General features: G+C 42.3%; 2 protein-coding genes across 3 annotated transcripts in view; both read left to right on the top strand.

Moving 5' to 3' along the window:
- The window catches only part of UBASH3B (ubiquitin associated and SH3 domain containing B), a 140851-nt gene extending 126961 nt beyond the window's left edge, over nucleotides 1-13890 (top strand). For both annotated transcript variants that reach the window (XM_039217696.1, XM_039217697.1), the window contains exons 12-14: nucleotides 5418-5524; nucleotides 7647-7756; nucleotides 9221-13890. In XM_039217696.1, coding sequence (XP_039073627.1) covers nucleotides 5418-5524; nucleotides 7647-7756; nucleotides 9221-9358 — 355 coding nt within the window. In that variant the 3' untranslated portion in view covers nucleotides 9359-13890. The remainder of the gene's footprint in view (nucleotides 1-5417; nucleotides 5525-7646; nucleotides 7757-9220) is intronic.
- CRTAM (cytotoxic and regulatory T cell molecule) overlaps nucleotides 7705-18420 on the top strand; it is a 43141-nt gene continuing 32425 nt past the window's right edge. Inside the window, exon 1 of the mRNA XM_039217698.1 lies at nucleotides 7705-7756. The gene's annotated coding sequence lies outside the window, so the exon portion shown is untranslated. The remainder of the gene's footprint in view (nucleotides 7757-18420) is intronic.

Raw genomic sequence — 18420 nt, 5'->3', positions numbered from 1 at the left:
CTGGTTTACAGAATTCTCCAGAATCACTCTGTCTGAACCTTTCAGTGCATACGCAGACCCACGCACCATTGGTAGTACGAGCCGTTCAGACTTGGGGGCCAGAACGTGCTCCTTAGTCCAGAGTTTCTATTCCCCTACAGAAAAACCAGAACTCCAGTCAATCACTTTGCATCGGATGTGGAGAGATGGATGAAGCCCCTAACTCTGTAGATCAGTTGTGAAACTCCTATAATAAAGCACGTGAGAGGTGTGGCCCCTAAATTCCCTCTGAAATTTATTATGTCAAGCGAGCAGGCCTTTTAAGGCACATATTGATGCCTAAATGATTGAATAAATGTGGTGGGTGAGGACGGATAGGGTATTATCAGTCAAGCAGGCACCACTGAAAGAGTCTTGGCACTCTGGAACAAGGAGGCAGGACAGAAGCAGATTAAGGAAAACCAGCCTGGTGACTAATATCGAAGCCTCATCCACAGGCACCAAGACAGAGCCTGGGGGCTGGGCTGGGTGTAGAAAGCAGCCCCAGTCTTAGGGAGCTGGGCCAGGAGGACCAAGGCAGAAAAAATGAAATATATACCAGTTGGATAGGGCTTTAGAATAGGGCTCTGACTAGGTGTGGTAGGCGAATGGCATGCAGATGGGGCAGAAGCCTGGAGTGCTAGAGGGGCGAGTCATACTTTGGTGTGGGGCTCAAGGCAGAAGCCCTCACCATAGCCTAGATCAAAGTGTGGAACAGAGTATGTGCTGGGAAGAATTCTATTCCAGGGACGCTGAGCACCCAGTTCCTGGGCTCCAGGTCTAGTTGGTGGTCAGAGGCCTACCTGACTCTGAGCAGCATCTACGAGTCCTGCAATTGTGGCCGGAAGCATGACGCCTGCTTGTAGACAGGGGTGAGCAAGCATGGACTCCATCCTACTCCCGTCAGAACTAGTTCAAACATGGAAGCCTTTCATAGGTTCAACTTCAAGGCAAGAACAGACAAAGGCAGGAATTGACCAGGAGAAACTTGATCCCAGCATCCACCTACTTTTCCCTTAGACAAAATCTCCTACATTCCAATGTGGTCTCACCATGGAAAGGACTCCCTAGACTGTACAAAGTGGCCCTTTGTCACCATCTAGGGCTCCTTGGAGACCAGGTGATGTAAGTGGTAATGGAACTGGATGAGAGGTGGTGACAGAAGAAAGAGTTTGCTCCAGAACAATGAGGTACATCCCTAAAAGTGGTGATTCATGTCTCCCCTTATCCCCAGGGTATTGGGAGACACAGAAGGTTGTTTCCTAGGAGAAGTATGCCTGCTGAGGGAATGTGATTTCAATGAGGGCAGGTTTCCTTCAAAGGGAATGCCATCCTTCCTCTCTGGACAGTAAACCCAAATGCACAGAAGGGCAACCTTGGGGGGAAGAGGCACTTTCAGAAGCTATCCAAAACGGAGGATAAGTTTACCACTATTGATCTCAGCCCCAGGTTCAAATCCAGGCCCTAAGAGTTGCAAGTCACCTCTAGCCTCTCTGAACCTCAGTTCTGTCATCCATGAACAGGATTTGCCAAATGGTTTCTGGGAGGGCTATAGTCAAAGAATGCAACTAGGGCACTTGGCACAGAGCCTGACCCATGGGAATATTTTAGTAACCCTCTGTAGTAGTAGTAGTAGTAATGTATTCTGATCAAGAGGCCATGCAAATTCACTTTGATAACCCACTACCACCTCCACCGACCATCCACTAAACACCAACAGTGAAAGACAAAATAAGACAGAAAATGGGACACCATTGTACTCAAAAACAAGATACACATCTCCTCAACTAGCAACTCTAAGGAGTAAATGGAGAGAGGAGCAGGCAGAAGTGGCTTAGATTGAAAACATGCAGGGCCGCCAAGGTAGGAGGGCCCTGTGTTGATCATCCCCTTATATCCCTTAGTACAATGTGTCATAATTGTCATTTATATCAATAATCTTCTCACCCCAATCACACACTGAGGGCTCCTCAAGCACAGAAACGGGGTCCCTCTTCGTCTCTGTGTTTCCTGAGCTTTTCCCAGCTCCAGGTGGATGGTCTGTGTTCAAAATAAGAAACAAAAGACTAAGGAAGATTTTATAAGCTCACAGACCCAATGGACCCAATATCTGCTTTTAAAACCTAGACTTTCAATGCCCCAACTCATTTTACAAGGCCAGCGTTACCCTGACACCAAAGCCAGATAAGGAGACTATAAGAAAAGAGAGGTACAGACCAATATTCCTAATAAATATGGATGTAAAAATTCTCACTAAAATATTAACAAACCAAATTCAGTAGCACATTAAAAGGATCATACACTGATCAAATGGGATTTATCCCTTGGATGCCAGGATGGGCCAACATACAAAAATCAATATATGATATCCTATATAGAATGAAAGATAAAAATCATATGTTCACCTCATGAAGAAAAATCATTTAACAAAGTACACCATCCTTTCATAATAAAAATGCTCAATCAATTGGGTGTAGAAGGAATATACCTCCACATAATAAAGGCCATGTACAACCAGCCCACAGCTAACACTATAAATTCAATGGTGAAAGACTGAAAGCTTTTCCTCTAATATCAGGAACAAGGCCAACTCTAACCACTCATGTTCAACAAAATACTGAATAGCCTATCCAGAGTAATCAGGTAAGAAAAAGAAATAAAAGGCATCCAAATTGGAAAGAAGGAAGTAAAAATGTCTTTGTTTGCAGATCATGTTATATTATATACAGAAAATCCTAAAGACTACCATATGATTGTCAGAACTCATCAACAAACTCAGTAAAGTAAAATCAACATATAGAAATCATTTGTGTTTCTATGCACTAACAACAACACATCTAAAGGAAAAATAAACAATCCCATTCCCACTAGCATCGAAAACAATAAAATACTTAGGAATAAATTCATTGAAAGAGGTATACTGTATACTGAAATCTGCAAGACTTATGGAAGAAATTGAGGACACAAACAAATAGAAAGATATCCCATATTCATGGATCAGAAGAATTTTAATATCAAAATGTCCATTCTACCCAAAGCCATCTATAGATTAAATGCAATCCCTATCAAAATCCATATGGTGTTTTCCACAGAAACTAAAAAAAGCATTCCTAAAATTTGTATGGAACCACAAAAGATCATAACTAACTAGCCAAAGTAAACCCAACAAAGAACAACGAAGCTGGAGGCCTCACACTTCCTGATTTCAAACTATACTACAAAGCTACAGTAATCAAAACAGTATGGTGCTGGCATGAAGATAGACACAGACCAATGGAACAGAATTGAGAGCCCAGAAATAAACCCTCCAATACATATTCGAGTAACATTTGATAAAGGAGCCAAGAATACTCAGCGAGGAAAAGATAGTCTCTTCAATAAATGGTATTGGGAAAATTGTATAGCAGCATGCAGATACACCAGTCACAAAAATTAACTCAAAATGGATTAAAGACTTAAAACGTAAGAGCTGAAACCATAAAACCCCCAGAAGAAGACATAGGGAAAAAGCTCCTTGACATTGACCTTGGCAACAATTTTTTGGATGGGACACCAAAAGCACAAGTGACAATAGCCAAAATTCATAATAAGATTATATCAAACTAAAAAGCTTCTGCAAAGCAGAATAAAAAAAAAAAAAGACGGGCGGCTGGGTGGCTCAGTTGGTTAAGTGTCTGACTTCAGCTCAGATCATGATCTTGCGGTTCATGAGTTCAAGTCCCACGTTGGGCTCTGTGCTGTCAGCACAGAGCCTGGACCCTGCTTTGAATTCTATGTTTCCCTCTCTCTCTGCCCTTTCCCCACTCATGCTCTCTTTCTCTCTCTCAAAAATAAACATTAAAAAAATTTTTTTAATGAAAAAGTAACCTACAAAATAGGAGAACACATTTGCAAACCCTATATCTGATAAGGGATTAATGTCTAAAACATATGAAGAACTCTTACCCAAAAAAAAAAAAAGATTTAAAAATGGGCAGAAAAACTTTGATATTTTTCCAAAACTGACATACAAATGGCTAACAAGTACATGAAAAGATGCTCAATATCACTAGTCATCAGGGAAATGCAATTTAAAACCACAATGAGACACCACCTCACACCTGTCAGAATGGCTGTCATCAAAAAGACAAGAGCTATCGAGTGTTGGTGAGAGTGTAGACTGGCACAGCCACTGTGGAAAACAATATGGAGGTTCCTCAAAAATTAAAAATAGAGTGAACATAGGATCCAGCAATCCCACTTCTGGGTATATGCTCCAAGTAAATGCATACAGGATCTCAAGGAGATATCTGCACATGATATCATATCACTTGTTTGCGGAATCTAAAATGCCAAACTCTGAGAAACAGACAGTAGAACGGTGGTTTCCACCAACTGGAGCCGGGGCAGGGATGGGGAGATGTCAGTCAAAGTGTACAAACTTCTAGTTGATAAGTTCTGGTGATCTAAGGCACAGTGTGGTGACTACAGTTAATAATAGTGTATCATATAATCGAAAGTTGCCAAGACGGTCAATCATAAATGTTCTCACCACAAAAAGGAAACTGAGTATATGACGTAATGGAGGTGTTAGCTAACACTATGGTGGAAATCGTCTCATAATATGTGTATATCAGATCAACACTTTTATACCTTAAACGTTCATGACGTTAAGTGTGAATTATATCCCAATAAAGCTGGAAACAATTTAAAAATAAATAAAACCTATCCTTACATCTTACTGTGTATAAGGCTACAGAAGAAAGGCTTAGGAAATTTCCGGTGATCTAAATCGAGAAAGAGAAGGGGTGCCTGGGTGGCTCAGTCGGTTAAGTGTCCGACTTTTGGTTTCGGACATGATCTTATGGATGGTGAGTTTGAGCCTCGCATGGAGCTCTGCACTAACAGTGAAGAACCTGCTTGGGATTCTCTCTCTCTCGTCTCTCTGCCCCTCCCCTGCTCATTCTCATTCTCTCTCAAAAAATAAATAAAACTTTAAAATAAAAGAACAATTAACATGTTTAAAAATAAATGAATAAATATATAAAGAAAGAAAGAGAGCTAAGCTCTGCTTTGCTTCCTGTTAGTGTGACCTACCACTGATGGTCAGTAAGATTAGTCAAACTGCTTATGAGTTATCCTCCAAATGCCATCTGTAAATGAAAAATGTTTCATTTTTCAGCCTGTCAGCCTAACACCATGCGTGCACAGCCTTGATTTCCATACATCATGTACGTTTGGACCCCAATTCCATCTAATGGAAATACTCTTCCCTATACTCTCCATCCCTTCTAGGGAAATGGATAAACAGAAATATGAGAACTCTACAAAAGTCTTGAAATAAAAGTTGAGAATAATATCAGTTGCTTTACCTTGGGATCAAAATGTTTTCATTGCCTTTGTTCATTTTTTTATTACAGACCTCACATTCCAGTCGGCAAATTAGTGGTTTCAGAATCCTATGACACTTATATTAGTAGAAGTTTCCAAGTAACAAAAGAAATTATAAGTGAATGTAAAAGTAAAGGTAGGTGGTATTATTTTGGACTCCATATTTAAATATGTGATCATTTTGGGGCACCTGCGTGGCCCAGTTGGTTAAGCGTCCAACTCTTGATTTCGGCTCAGGTCATGATCTCACAGTTTTGTGAGGTTGGGCTCTGTGCTGACAGCTCAGACCCTGCCTGTGATTCTCTCTGTTTCCCATTCTCTCTCACTGTCTCTCTCTCCCCCCCACCCCACCCCACTCTGGACCCCTTCCCCACTTTCACTCTCTCAAAATAAACAAACGTTAAATATGTGATCATTTCTCCATCCTGGTTAATAAGCTATTCAAGATATTTCAACTGGCTTAATAAGAAAGAAAAATATTTCCAGACTGTCTTCTAGATGCTTTCATGTTCAATTTGTAATATCCTCTCTTGAGTACCTAAAATGGTAGACATTCCATGGGAATACACCAGACTTAGTCACTATATGAAATAATTTAGAATTCTGCATTACAGCTATGTATCTTGCACTCTGAAAAAAGTTCCTTGTTACAATTTCCAGAAGTTCTTTAGCATTGCCTATGATTTGATCCAGGAGCATGGGCACCCCCACACACAAACACACCTTCACCAACACACAGTCACTGCTAGCACTGACCAAGAGCAGTGTCCTAGAAGACTCTAGAACACTGGTCGGTTTGCTATTGAATTTTATAAACACTGAACTCAAATATTAAATGATACATAAGACAATTCACTATAAATTTTTAGATAAAAAGGGATTACAAAAGTATATGCACATTACCATTTCTTTTTAAGTTATTTATCTTCATAGAGCAAAGATTGGAATTATAGACACCAAAATGTGAACAGTGGATAGCCTGGGCAATAGTAGTGTAGGTAACTCCCACCTTTCAGGTCACATTGATAAGCTGGGGTGCCCGGGTGGCTCAGTCAGTTAAGCTTCTGACTTCAGCTCAGATTACAATCTCGCGGTTTGAGTTCGAGCCCCGCATCGGGCTCTGTGCTGACTGACAGCTCAGAACCTGGAGCCTGCTTTGGATTCTCTCTTTCTCTCTCTCTCTCTCTCTCTCTCTCCCTCCCTCTCCAGCTCACATTCTGTCTCTGTCTCTGTCTCTAAAAAATAAACACTTGAAAAAATTGATAAACCACTCACTTCATTACAACTCCTACGCACCTACTGTAAAGATACTCATCAGCATATTCTATCAACCAGGAAGTGCTCACCCAGTTCTACAGAGGTAACATTGAGAATTGTTATGAGCCCTACAGACATAGAATAATTTGTATCTTGATTGTGGTGTTTATGAAGAGTTAACACAGGAGATCTAGTTGGATAAACCTGGTGGAATCGAAAGAAACCAAGTAGATTATATCAGCATCCACTTCCTGATTGTGCTAGGGTACCATAGCTAGGCAAGATGTTACCACTGAAGGAGGCTGAATGACTGGAATACAGGACCTCCCTGCTGTGCATATGTATGTCTATAGTATACAGTACACATATAGTTTGGTATATAGTGTATATACTGTACACACACACACACTCACACAATATGTGTATATGTTGGTGTATATACATGTTACACAATACAGAGGTCATACACATAATATATAATTATATATACATTATATAATTTAAGTATTCATATATTGTATATATACATAATTATAACCTGTGCATCTATAATTATTTTAAGATTAAGAGGGTTTTTTTTGTAAAGATGTTAGGTGCCTTAACAGTACAAAGCATTTCAAAATATCACTTAGCCAAATTGTCTCATTCTTTTTTTAAATTTCTTTCAATGTTTATTTTTGAGAGAGAGACAGAGACAGAGACCGAGCACAAGCAGGGGAGGGGCAGAGAGAGAGAGGGAGACACAAGATCTGAAGCAGGCTCCAGGCTCTGAGCTGTCAGCACAGAGCCCAACGCTGGCTTCAGTCCACACACCGCGAGATCATGACCTGAGCCGAAGTCAGGCACTCAACTGAGTGAGCCACCCAGGTGTCCCCAAATTGTCTCATTCTTGAGAATGTTTGTCCCTCCCTGGAACATCTGTCTTCCAGTATTTACAGAGTTAACATAGGTCTTTACAGAAATGTCTTCCAAGTCTGCTTTTTTTTTTTTCCCTCCCCCAGGAAATAACATCCTGATTGTGGCTCATGCATCTTCCCTTGAAGCCTGTACCTGCCAGCTTCAGGGTCTGTCGCCTCAGAACTCCAAGGACTTTGTACAAATGGTCCGAAAGGTAATTCTCACTTACATTTCAGAGGCCTGTGGTGCCAAAGTAGTTTCAGCACAGTTCAATGACTGGTCCTGACTGCCCAGTAGCTAAGTTCTTTGAAGTGCATATTTACTCTGAGCCAGGAATATGCACGTATTGATTCACTCCACCAAAATGGACTGAGTGGTGCTCTGTGTAAGGCACTTTTGGAGGCCTTGTGGAAGAGAAAAAGATGTGTTTGAGCTAGTTTTAGTTGCTAAGAGTGCACATTTAGAAAGGAGCTAAGAATTATAAGCAGACTGTCTGGATTTCCCTGGGGGGTCATGGATTGGATGCAGAAGGGTGTGTGGGCCAACACAGAGCATCTGAAGGCTCAGCTGGAAGTGAGGGCCTAACAGGTAGGCCAGAGGAAGCAGGGATTTAAAACGATTGGGCTGCCGGGCAAACCAAGAACAAGGTCATGAGACAAAACCCAGGAGATTGACCAACACATCTGGCTTCTTCCTTCTCATGCCTTCCCGTCAGCCACCCTCCCACACACTTCCCTCCAGGCTGACTTATCTGCCCCCAGAGAACCTGATTCAAACTCAACTGCAATTCTTTTCGGTGTTTAAAAGCTTCTTTATGCATCTGTGTCTCCCTGTGACCCCTTAAGCTGCTTGAGGGCAGAGATTTTTGCCATTGTGTTTAACTTCAGATCTGGTCACACTCACAGAAATACGTTTCAAATTTAGGAAGGGCACAGCTCCCGCTATGAATGTTATAGGTGCCCATGCCAAGAAGAAAAAAAAAAGACGAAACTGGGTGAAATATTTTTAAAAATAGTGTCATCTCTCTCATTGCCCAAATATTATGTCTGAAATGTCCAAGCTGCATTTTTAGCTTGATTTGCAATTAGGAATCCACTCTGAGCACCTCAGCTTTCTGTGTTATTGTCCGCTTTCCTCCCACACAATTAAGAAACAATCTATAAACAATTACTTAATCACACTAGGGGAGCTCACCATTTAATGAAATTTTCTGATGAATCCCCTTGCAGTGTAAATACTCTTCCCTCTAATTTGTCCGTTTTGTCCATTTCTTTTTTTTCTTTATATTTTTATTTATTTCTAGGAGAGAGAGAGAGAAAGAGAGACAGTGTGAGCAGGGGAGGGTCAGAGAGAGAGGGAGATACTGACTCTGAAATAGGCTCCAGGCTCTGAGCTGGCAGTCAGCACAGAGCCTGACGCGGGGCTCGAACCCACGAACGGTGAGATCATGACCTAAGCGAAAGTCAGACGCTTAACCAACTAAGCCACCCAGGCGCCCCTATCCATTTCATTTTTCTTGATTGACTTTTAGAAGAGATGCAGGTCTACAGAGCCCCTAGTAATGCCTATGAAAATTCTTTGTTCTCATGGGCCACCTGAAGATTTTTGTGTCTAGGTAAAAGTTAAAGCATTAAACCTCTGTTTTCTATTTTCCCTGTCTCTACTACTCTGACCTCAGATCCCATACCTGGGGTTTTGTTCCTGTGAAGAACTAGGAGAAACTGGAATTTGGCAGCTGACGGACCCACCTATCCTTCCTCTTACCCATGGACCAACGGGGGGCTTCAACTGGAGAGAGACCTTGCTCCAGGAATAAGCCACACCCGTGAATGAGACGGAAAGGCTTTGGAAAGCCTTTGTGAGAAGGATATTTCTGTGTGTTTAATAACAGTGGATAAGTCTGCACCACCGTCTAAGTGGACAGCTCAGAATAATTTAGCATATTTCCTTTCACGCTTTAAAGCTCTCATGATGAGACTGTGTGAATGAGAAAAAGACTTGATTCAGGGATAAAATTCATTCTCTCTGGATGCTTACCTAGCTAACAAGGCTTTCAAGAATCGTCTTCACGAATGAGGCAGCTGCTACGGCAAAGGATGTTCTTCCTTCCTTCTGTGCATGGCTAAGGAGTCAGAGCACTCCCAAAGGGAGGAATCAGCTCGCACTAAGGAAAGATAGGGAGACAGGGAGTGAGTCCAGAATCCAGCTAGAGGGACACTCAGCTGCCATTTTGGTGACAAGATTTTCTTTTTAACTCCGTGTTCCAGTTAGGCAAAGCCAAGCCAAGGAATTCTTTAACCGTTCTTAGAAAACATGCCCCCACCGAGAGTTCTTAGATTCCCCATCAAAGTCTACCCTCACCATGACCTGCCCACCAGTGCTGCTGGCTCAAGACGCCTGCTTGAGGATTCCCATCCACCCTGGTACAGCCATGTTTTCTCTAGAACATCCGGCTACAGCTTTTTGCTACAGCCCTTCCCCCTTGCTTCTGTCTGTGAAATGGGGAGACAAAGCACTTTTGGATACTCAGGAGGAAGAAAAATGTGTGAAGTATTCAGTTGCAGGAGCCATGAACTTGCAAAGTATAAAGGGACGTGGAATTTTCCGTGTTACAGCACTTCCAAATGGCCACGATTCACTCGTCTTTGCCCGTAGAGTCTAGACTGTGGTAACTGGTTAAGGATGTCAGTGATTTGAAAGCATGTAGGTTCAATACATTATCTGAGTCAGCAAGAAGCTCATTCTTGTGCAATACGGACATCTTTACAAACCATTCCAAGGGTCAGGTTACTGTACACTTAGAGTACCTGTCAATCATAGCAGATCACCCACCAGTGTATCAGTTATACCAGGGATGTGTACTGAAGTCAGGGAACTAATTTAAAGGATGACAGTCATGGTTGCTGTTTGTGCTGTCGTTTTTATTTGTTTGCTTTTCTATAACTTAAAATACGTAGGTAGGGCTACTTAAGAAAAGGTGGGAGAGCCACATCCTGTGGTTTTTCATCACACCTTGCTTCCCGAATTCAGAGGTAGTATATTTAGAAGAGAAATAAATGACAATCAAACCAAAACATCAGTTATCAGTGTGTATTTAATTGTGTGACTAGCTGACTGTTGGCAACAGACAACGGTCTGGTGCAGTGTAGTTCCCTAGATAGAATGTGTGTGCAAATTCCCAGACATGTAAAGGAAACATTAGTGTAAAACAAATCTATAGACGTCGTAGCACTGAATAAGCTTCAAAACCCAAATATACGTAAAACCCAGTATGTAAAAATAGATCTATGCTCCTATTTGAAACTGGAATTTGAGGATTCCTAAAAAGAAGTAAAAGGATGCTGGCTATGTATGTTCATGTTCAAGAGGATTACAGTTGGACTCTGTTTTTGTTTTTTTAAGTCACTTAGACAAATATGTCATGAATTTTACATTTTAAGAAACCGCCTTGATTTCTTCTAGCACTGCACAAACACTGATCCCGCTCCTGGGTATAGAAGTACTCTCTGCTGATAACCATCGAGTCATAGAAAAGTTTTAACCTTATAATGGGGAAAATACTCCCATTAAAAGGTTTTAAGAAAAAAATCAGGTTACAGCTGATGAAATGTCACTGCTGTTCATTCTTTTATCTGTAATGAAATGAATCCACTGTTCAATCAGATCTGTAATGTTTATTCGATTCTCCACAAATTTCCATGGACTTCCAATGCCCAGAATAATGCTCGAGCACTTTGCATCCGATTTCCTTGAAAACTGTAGCGGTGTGTTCTGGGCAGGGTCTGGACTTGAACAGAACAAAGTTTAGAATAGGTCATGCCCTCCTTCCTTGGCTGTCTTGGTCGTAGATGACCTGATAGGCCAGGTTAGCTGGGCAACAATCCATTGTCCTTAGCACAATAGGCACAGAGCCTTAGGACTGTCATCTACATGAGCAGGAGGCACAGATCTGAAATAATTTTCTGAAGAATTTAGGTGGAAAACCCTGAATTAAAGAATTTATTCCTCTGCTTTAATCATCCAGATTGTTTATCAAAATGGTCTGAACGGCTGGAATTCATATTAAATTCTCTTTTCACGTATACCTACTTTAAAAACTGAACTTGGACTTCCCACTGAGAAATTCTCCGAAAACCATGTTGAATCTATGTGTCCTAAAAGGAATGCACAGGTATATTCCATTATTTCATTTTCATCCAAAAATTCTAGGTTGGTATCACAACCTGAAGTTCAGCATGGTACTTTTTGATCTGAGGCTGATGTTTAATAAGAACAAAACAAGCTGGAGGGGAGGAGAGAGAAGGAAGGAAGGAAGAACATGCAAGATAAGAAGAACCAAATGTTTCTGGTAGAGAGGAATTTTTTTTAACTTAGAACGTTACCTGAAATAAACAGAGGTGAAATTAACTAAAGGATTTAATCCAGGACTGAAACTCTTAAGCAGTGTGCTGCTTGCACTAGTAGGCCACATCTATCTGCCAATGCCCCAGGATTATTCATAGCTGGGACTTAGGTGTCGGTGATTTTAACATGCCACATCTATTCCTTGTGGACTAGAATAATTGGCACATTTTAATGCACAAGCTGGGAGTCTTACTTTCCCAGGCCCTCTTCTCCATTGCTGCATCGGTAGCTAGGAGCTTTACCCCAGTGTGGAGGGAGAATACAGTGTTTTCCATTGCATTTAGATTCATAGAATCTGAATGGCTGATTAAATGGCCATCTGATGCCTAAAAGAAGGGGGTATTTTTCACCCTGTAGTGGAAGGCTTGGAGGAGTTTCTACTTTTTATTTGAAGTATACTTTAACCAAAGAATTATTTTAGGATAACCTTATATTTAGAAGATGATTTTGCAAAAAATAAATATAAAAAAACAAAAAATAATATCTTCTGGAGTGATGTCGGTTTGGTAAATCACTGTGGATAATTTTCTTGCATTTCAAGCTGATGCAGTCATTTTCCTGTCAGTGGTATTTGGAGGCACATATGTCGTCATCCAGCTGTGCTTAGCGTTACCATAAATGTATCTTTTCCACTCAACAAGCTGTGTTCCTATTAGAGGAAGTCTTCTATTTCAGTTACCCAGTGCCACTGGGAACTCACTGAAGAGCTATGGGAAGAGAAGTTCCTATCTCATTGCCTTTGTAGGAAAGCGTCCCCGTATAGCAAAAAGGGAGGCATTCCGCGTAACCTAGGCACTGCACAACTCCAGTGTTTAATTTGAAAGCAGTGATGAATCGCTCTTTGGAATCTACTCTAAGTTATGCGTGTGTTCGAATACAGATGAACCTCCTTTTATTTTCACAGGCAAAGTCACAACTGTACTGTGTCTGCACGAGATTCTCAGATAATGAGGCACAGGGTTATTTGCATTTAAATTGTAGTCCTGCACGTTTGAGAACTGAGAGGCGCTAGCTGGTCTGGCTGCCTTGCCAGGAGGGATGCCCCTGGCCTTGGAGGGTAGGGGAAAGAGCTATTTAACATCTACTTAGGTTAATATTCACTTTACAAAGGTGATGGGGGGATATTTTGTACGGCGATGGTGGAAGCTTTTTAATCCTTTAAACATAGGATTCAAATTGGATTTACTTCTCTTTAACACTTCAACCTAATGAATTTTCCTAGGAAAGTTAACTAGCTAGAATGAAAATTCAAGGGAAGGGAAAGATACACCACTAAATACAGAGGAAATAACTTGATCTTTAAATACATATAATGTGCTCAGTGTATGTAAGTTTAAAATTATAGCAAGGAGCAGACAGACTTAATATACAATCAGCTCTTAGCAATGTATTACACAAAACCACTTAGCTGCCATGACCCACATAAAAATCAGAATGTTATCGCTGTTTTGAACTATTCTTGGGCTCTGTACAGGATACAGTTGTATAATGGGAAATGTGTGCTGGCTCTTTCTCTGATTGTCACTCAAGATGGGAACACCATCCCAAAGCATTCTGGTTACGCATAGACCATTCTCAACCTGCTGCTTCCAGAGGTGTGTCCGTTTCATTCTCATTTATAAGGCTGTTGTAGCGTGTGTGGGTTTTTTTGTTTTTTGGGAGTTTTCTTGGTTTTTTTTTTTTTTTGGTTTTTCTATGTGTTTCGGGTGTATTTATTTAAAGAAACAGGTCTGTAATTATACAAAAGGAAAACCACACCAAATTGTATTCCCAAGTTCCTTGTAAACTACCTGTGGCATCTGTGCTCTCCTGGCTGTGTGTTCTTCCTCTGGATACAGCTCTGGCACCGCTGTAATGAGATCATTCCATTCCACGAGCATCTCCGTTGAAGTGGTTCATAGATGATTTAATAAAGAGGAGCTGTGTCCTCAGTCCAGAGCAATCTCCTATTAAATTCTGAGTGGTCTCTGTTCCTTCATGTTTTTAGATGCTGCTGTGGTCATTACTATTTCATAAATGTCCATTAAGAGTGTTATTCTTCTCTCAGAGGGCCAGGGGGACATTTCCTGCTGATGGAAATGGAGGAAAACCCTGGCAGCACTGTGGGTCTCTCTGATCCCCCTCTGGTGAGGCTGCTCTCTTAGTCACCCAGGCTGGAGAGGTGGCACTTGCCCAGGAGTGAGGAAACAAGCTCCCTCATACTCCCACTGCCGATGGGCAAGCCTTCATCCATCACCCCTGCTCATGTTGAGGAGATAGGTGCACCAGGAATGATCCATTCATCTCAGGTCATGATCTCACAGTACGTGAGTTCAAGCCCCATGTCAGGCTCTGCACTGACAGCATAGAGCCTCCATGGGATTCTGTCTCTCCCTCTCTGCCCCTCCCTTGCTCATGAGCTCTCTCTCCCCCAAAATAAATAAATAAACATTAACAAAAAGAATTTGGGTAAGACAGAGGGGCAATCCAGCTCAAGCTAGGTTCATGCTCCTAAAAGCCATAATAGAGCCCATTTTTTGAAGTACAGATATATTAAGCTGATATACAAGTTAGAACAAGCCACGTATGCCAACTTATGCTCAGGACATGAATGCAGACTTCCATGGACACAGCCAGCCACTCCCCTGACGCGGTTTACTGCCTAAGGAAACAGGAGCGCATGCTTGTACGTGACACAAGACCAGGTGTGTTTAACCTTGTGGCTCATCCTCAGTTGTTCTCTGCCTGACATCCACCCCAACGCATTTTGCCCTTTTGTGACGGAAGGGGAGCCTGCCTGCACATCCAGAGAAAATGAATTCATGTGCTCTGGATTTGTTTAAGCTGGAATCAGCAAAATATACTTTTTCTTTCTTTTTTTTTAAGTTAGTTAAAGACTAAAAAGCAGTCTTCCTTTGAAGAAACAGAATGCTTCATTTTGCCAGAAACCAACATGTAAAAACCCAGGTGGCTTGCTCCTGACCACAGAAAGATACAGGTTTAGATAGACAACTGAGTGCCATTGTGCTGATAAGGCAGAAGGTCTGTGTGTCACTGGAGAAGAACTTCATGCTGTACTCCAGAAGTCCTCATTCCAGGGTCAGAGCTGGGTTATTATCCTGGCTTAGCTGCTTGCTAGACCCCTTAGCCTATTTGCACCTGCAAAATGGGCATGTAAGTTTTTATAGCATGGTTGGATGAATATTCATTTCATGAATATGAAAAGCCTAGGGGCGCTGGGTGGCTCAGTGGGTTAAGCCTCTGACTTCTGCTCAGGTCATGATCTCACAGTCCATGAGTTCAAGCCCCACATCGAGCTCTGTGCTGACAGCTCAGAGTCTAGAGCCTGCTTCAGATTCTGTGTCTCCCTCTCTCTGCCCCTCCCCTGCTCATGCTCTTTCTCTCTCTACCCCTCCCACACTCACACTCTCTCTCTGTCAAAAATAAACAAACATTAAAAAATAATAAAAATAAAAGTCTAATAGGACATGCTAGTAAGAAGACACTACTTGTTAATAAATAAACAATTGCTTTTGCTAAAGCCAAAAGTAAAACCACACACAGATCCAGTTTTGAATCTGTAGAAAATATCAGGGGCAAAGAATAGAAGTAGCTTCATTCATACCGGCCTCACTTTACTGTTATCCCCATAAGTTGGCTTCCGCAGTCAGAGGATGGTGCGAGGGGGTGTGTCAGTTGAATTCTGGGCTGCCTTAATGACTTAACATCTTCTTTTTTTGTGTCACCCTTTATAGTCTTAAAAACACCTCTGCATTTGGTCCTCATAATTTAACAAGGTAAGGAAATCAGGAAATTATGAGCTCACCATATGACAGAAATGAAGACACTGGAGGCATGGATTCGTTCATCATTCCATAATATGGGTTGAATGCTACATTCTTAGCGGGGTGGCCAGCTGGTGCTACAGTCGCAAGAACGGAAAGGTCCCTGCTCTCATGGAGCAGAGAGATAGACAGTGATTACATAAACAAGACAATTATAGCTGTTGATCAATGTTGTCTAGGAAGAAAACTGGGTTATATGGCAGTACCTCTGGGAGGGATGTGGGGCAGGGCGCACTTTATGGAAGGTCACATCTGGTGTCTCCTGGCAGCTGGTAATGAAACCCCCAGCTAAGGCTGGGTTGAACCTGGTCATGGTCAAGAGCTATCTGAGGAGGCTCCAGGAAGGCTGAAGGATTGCGGATGCCCCCAAGTGAAAAGGATTAGTTGGGTGAGAACACAAGAGGCCAGGGAGCTTTAAAACTTAGGAAGCATGGCAGGAGGGAAGGAACAAGGCTGAAGAGGCAATTAGACCTAGACATGGGGTCCTGTACCCCAGGGGTTAGTGAAGTACCAGTCCACAAGCAGAATCTGGCCTATAACCTGTGTTTAAATGGCCCACAAGCTAAGAATGTTTTTATAATTTTAAGTAGTTAAAAAACATCAAAAGAAGAGGCGCCTGGGGGGCTCAGTCGGGTAAGTGTCCAACTCGTCATTTAGGCTCAGGTCATGATCTCACAGTTCAAGAAATCGAGCCCCATACTGGGCTCTGTGCTAACAGGCGGAGCCTGCTTGGGTTTCTCTTTCTCTCTTTCTCTCCTTCTTTCTTTCTCAAAATAAACTTTTAAAAAGAAATATTATTTCATGGCCCATTGCTAATTATATAAAATCCAAAGTCCAGGGCCTATCAATAAAGTTTTATTGGCACACAGCCCATGCTCATTCATTTACATATTGCCTAAGTCTGCTTCCAGCACATGGCAGAGTTTAGTAGTGGAGGGCATATTAACTACTTGGTGATTGATAGGAAGAGGTCACCAACTTGTGTTGCAGACCATGGTAAAACATTTGGGTTTTATTCTAAGCCCAAGGAATCCAGCCCAGAAACTAGTTTACTTGGCATAACAAATTAATAGATTGGTGGTGCTCAGAACCTAGCAAAATGATAGCATTTGTTGAGTACTTGTGTATATCTGACACTGTTCTAAGTACTTAACAGATGTAAGCTTCTTTAATCCATTATTTCCAGTTTACAGAAGAGGAAATGGAGTCTCAGGAAGATGCAGTAACCCACCCAAAGTCCCATTGGCCACTACTCATTAGAGCCACGATGCCAGCCGGGTCAGCCTGGCTCTGAGGCCAGGACTAATTGCTTAAAATATTTTTGTAAAGAAACTTTAAGGAAAATATCGCCCAACCCTGAGGCACCTAGCAGATACTTCGTTTCTTCAAAACACCCTTTGGGAACCACTGCTCTCATTCAATCCCCTCTGTTTGCAGATGAAGGATCTCCAGGGAAGTCATTTGTCCTGGAGAGAGGTGTGAGCCAGGGACAAAGGTGGCACTGACTTATTCTGTGGTGCATTTCCCCCAAACCACAGTTTCCTTGTGAAATTAACTCTTACTTGGGTTCTTTATTTTTTTTCCAGAATGATCCATGTGATTCAGTTCCAGGCAGAAGTCTTTAGAACAAAAGCTTAGCAGGCTCTCTCTTGTAGCTACATCTAGCCTCCTGCGGTTCCTGTGGGTATGAGACATAGTCCTAGCCACCCACAGTCTCCCAGTTGATGGAGGATCTTTTGTGGGCCACTGTGCTAGGCACTTGGGATACTCTACACTCAGTCACCTTCTGCAGTAGTTATTCTTCCCATTTTACAGATGAGGAAACTGATACCAAGAGGCAAGTACATTATTCAGGGCTACACAGCCGCTAGTGACAGGGCCCAGGTGATAGTCCAGGTCTGTCTACCTGGCTCCTACCCCCACCCCCACCCGATACTCATCCCACTAAGCTCTGCTACTGCTAAAAGAGCCTTCTCTCAGTAACTACAACAGGTGCTGCCCTACTTTAAAAACTCCACAGCTACTTTGTGTGTCTACAACAGAGCTCGAAGATTCCCTACACCAGGGGTAAACTACCCACCCCAAGGCATCTGCTGGGAAATGGAGGTGAGACCAATTCTGGCTTTGGTCTTGGGAAAGGCCACGGATTCCTCACAGCAGCCAAGAAATGTCAAGAAACTTTAGGCCCTCTCGTAATCACAATAAAAACCCCGGTGGCTTCTACACATGGGGAAATCCCCTATCTTTTCTGACCCTACATCAGTCCACCTTTCACGTACTTAAATGTCGCCTTTTTCAGGTTTTTTTTCCCCTTCCTCTGGCAGCCGACGTTGACCAAGGCGATGGAAGGAAAGAGAAGATGTCTGTTTGTTTCTCTAAAATCTGTCCCCATGCCACCACCCCCTGAAATGGGACTTCCTATTAGTGCTGGGACACAGTAGGAAGATTTCATTAGGTGAAGATCAGAATGACCCACCGGAGGTCGATTGCAAGGCCTCCCACATGCAAGGTGGCCAGTATACTCCCTTCCATCAGAGAACAGATAGCAGGCCACCGGTGGCCACTGCCCTCCAACTCTCCAACCTCATCTTTTCCTTCCACCCGGCTAAGCAGCCACAAGAGCCACTTTCTGCTGAACCCCTTGTGGGCT

This window comes from Hyaena hyaena, unplaced genomic scaffold (assembly GCF_003009895.1).
Source record: "Hyaena hyaena isolate Hyena2069 unplaced genomic scaffold, ASM300989v1 scaffold_708, whole genome shotgun sequence".
Taxonomy (NCBI): domain Eukaryota; kingdom Metazoa; phylum Chordata; class Mammalia; order Carnivora; family Hyaenidae; genus Hyaena; species Hyaena hyaena.
This window is presented reverse-complemented; position numbering and strand designations above follow the sequence as displayed.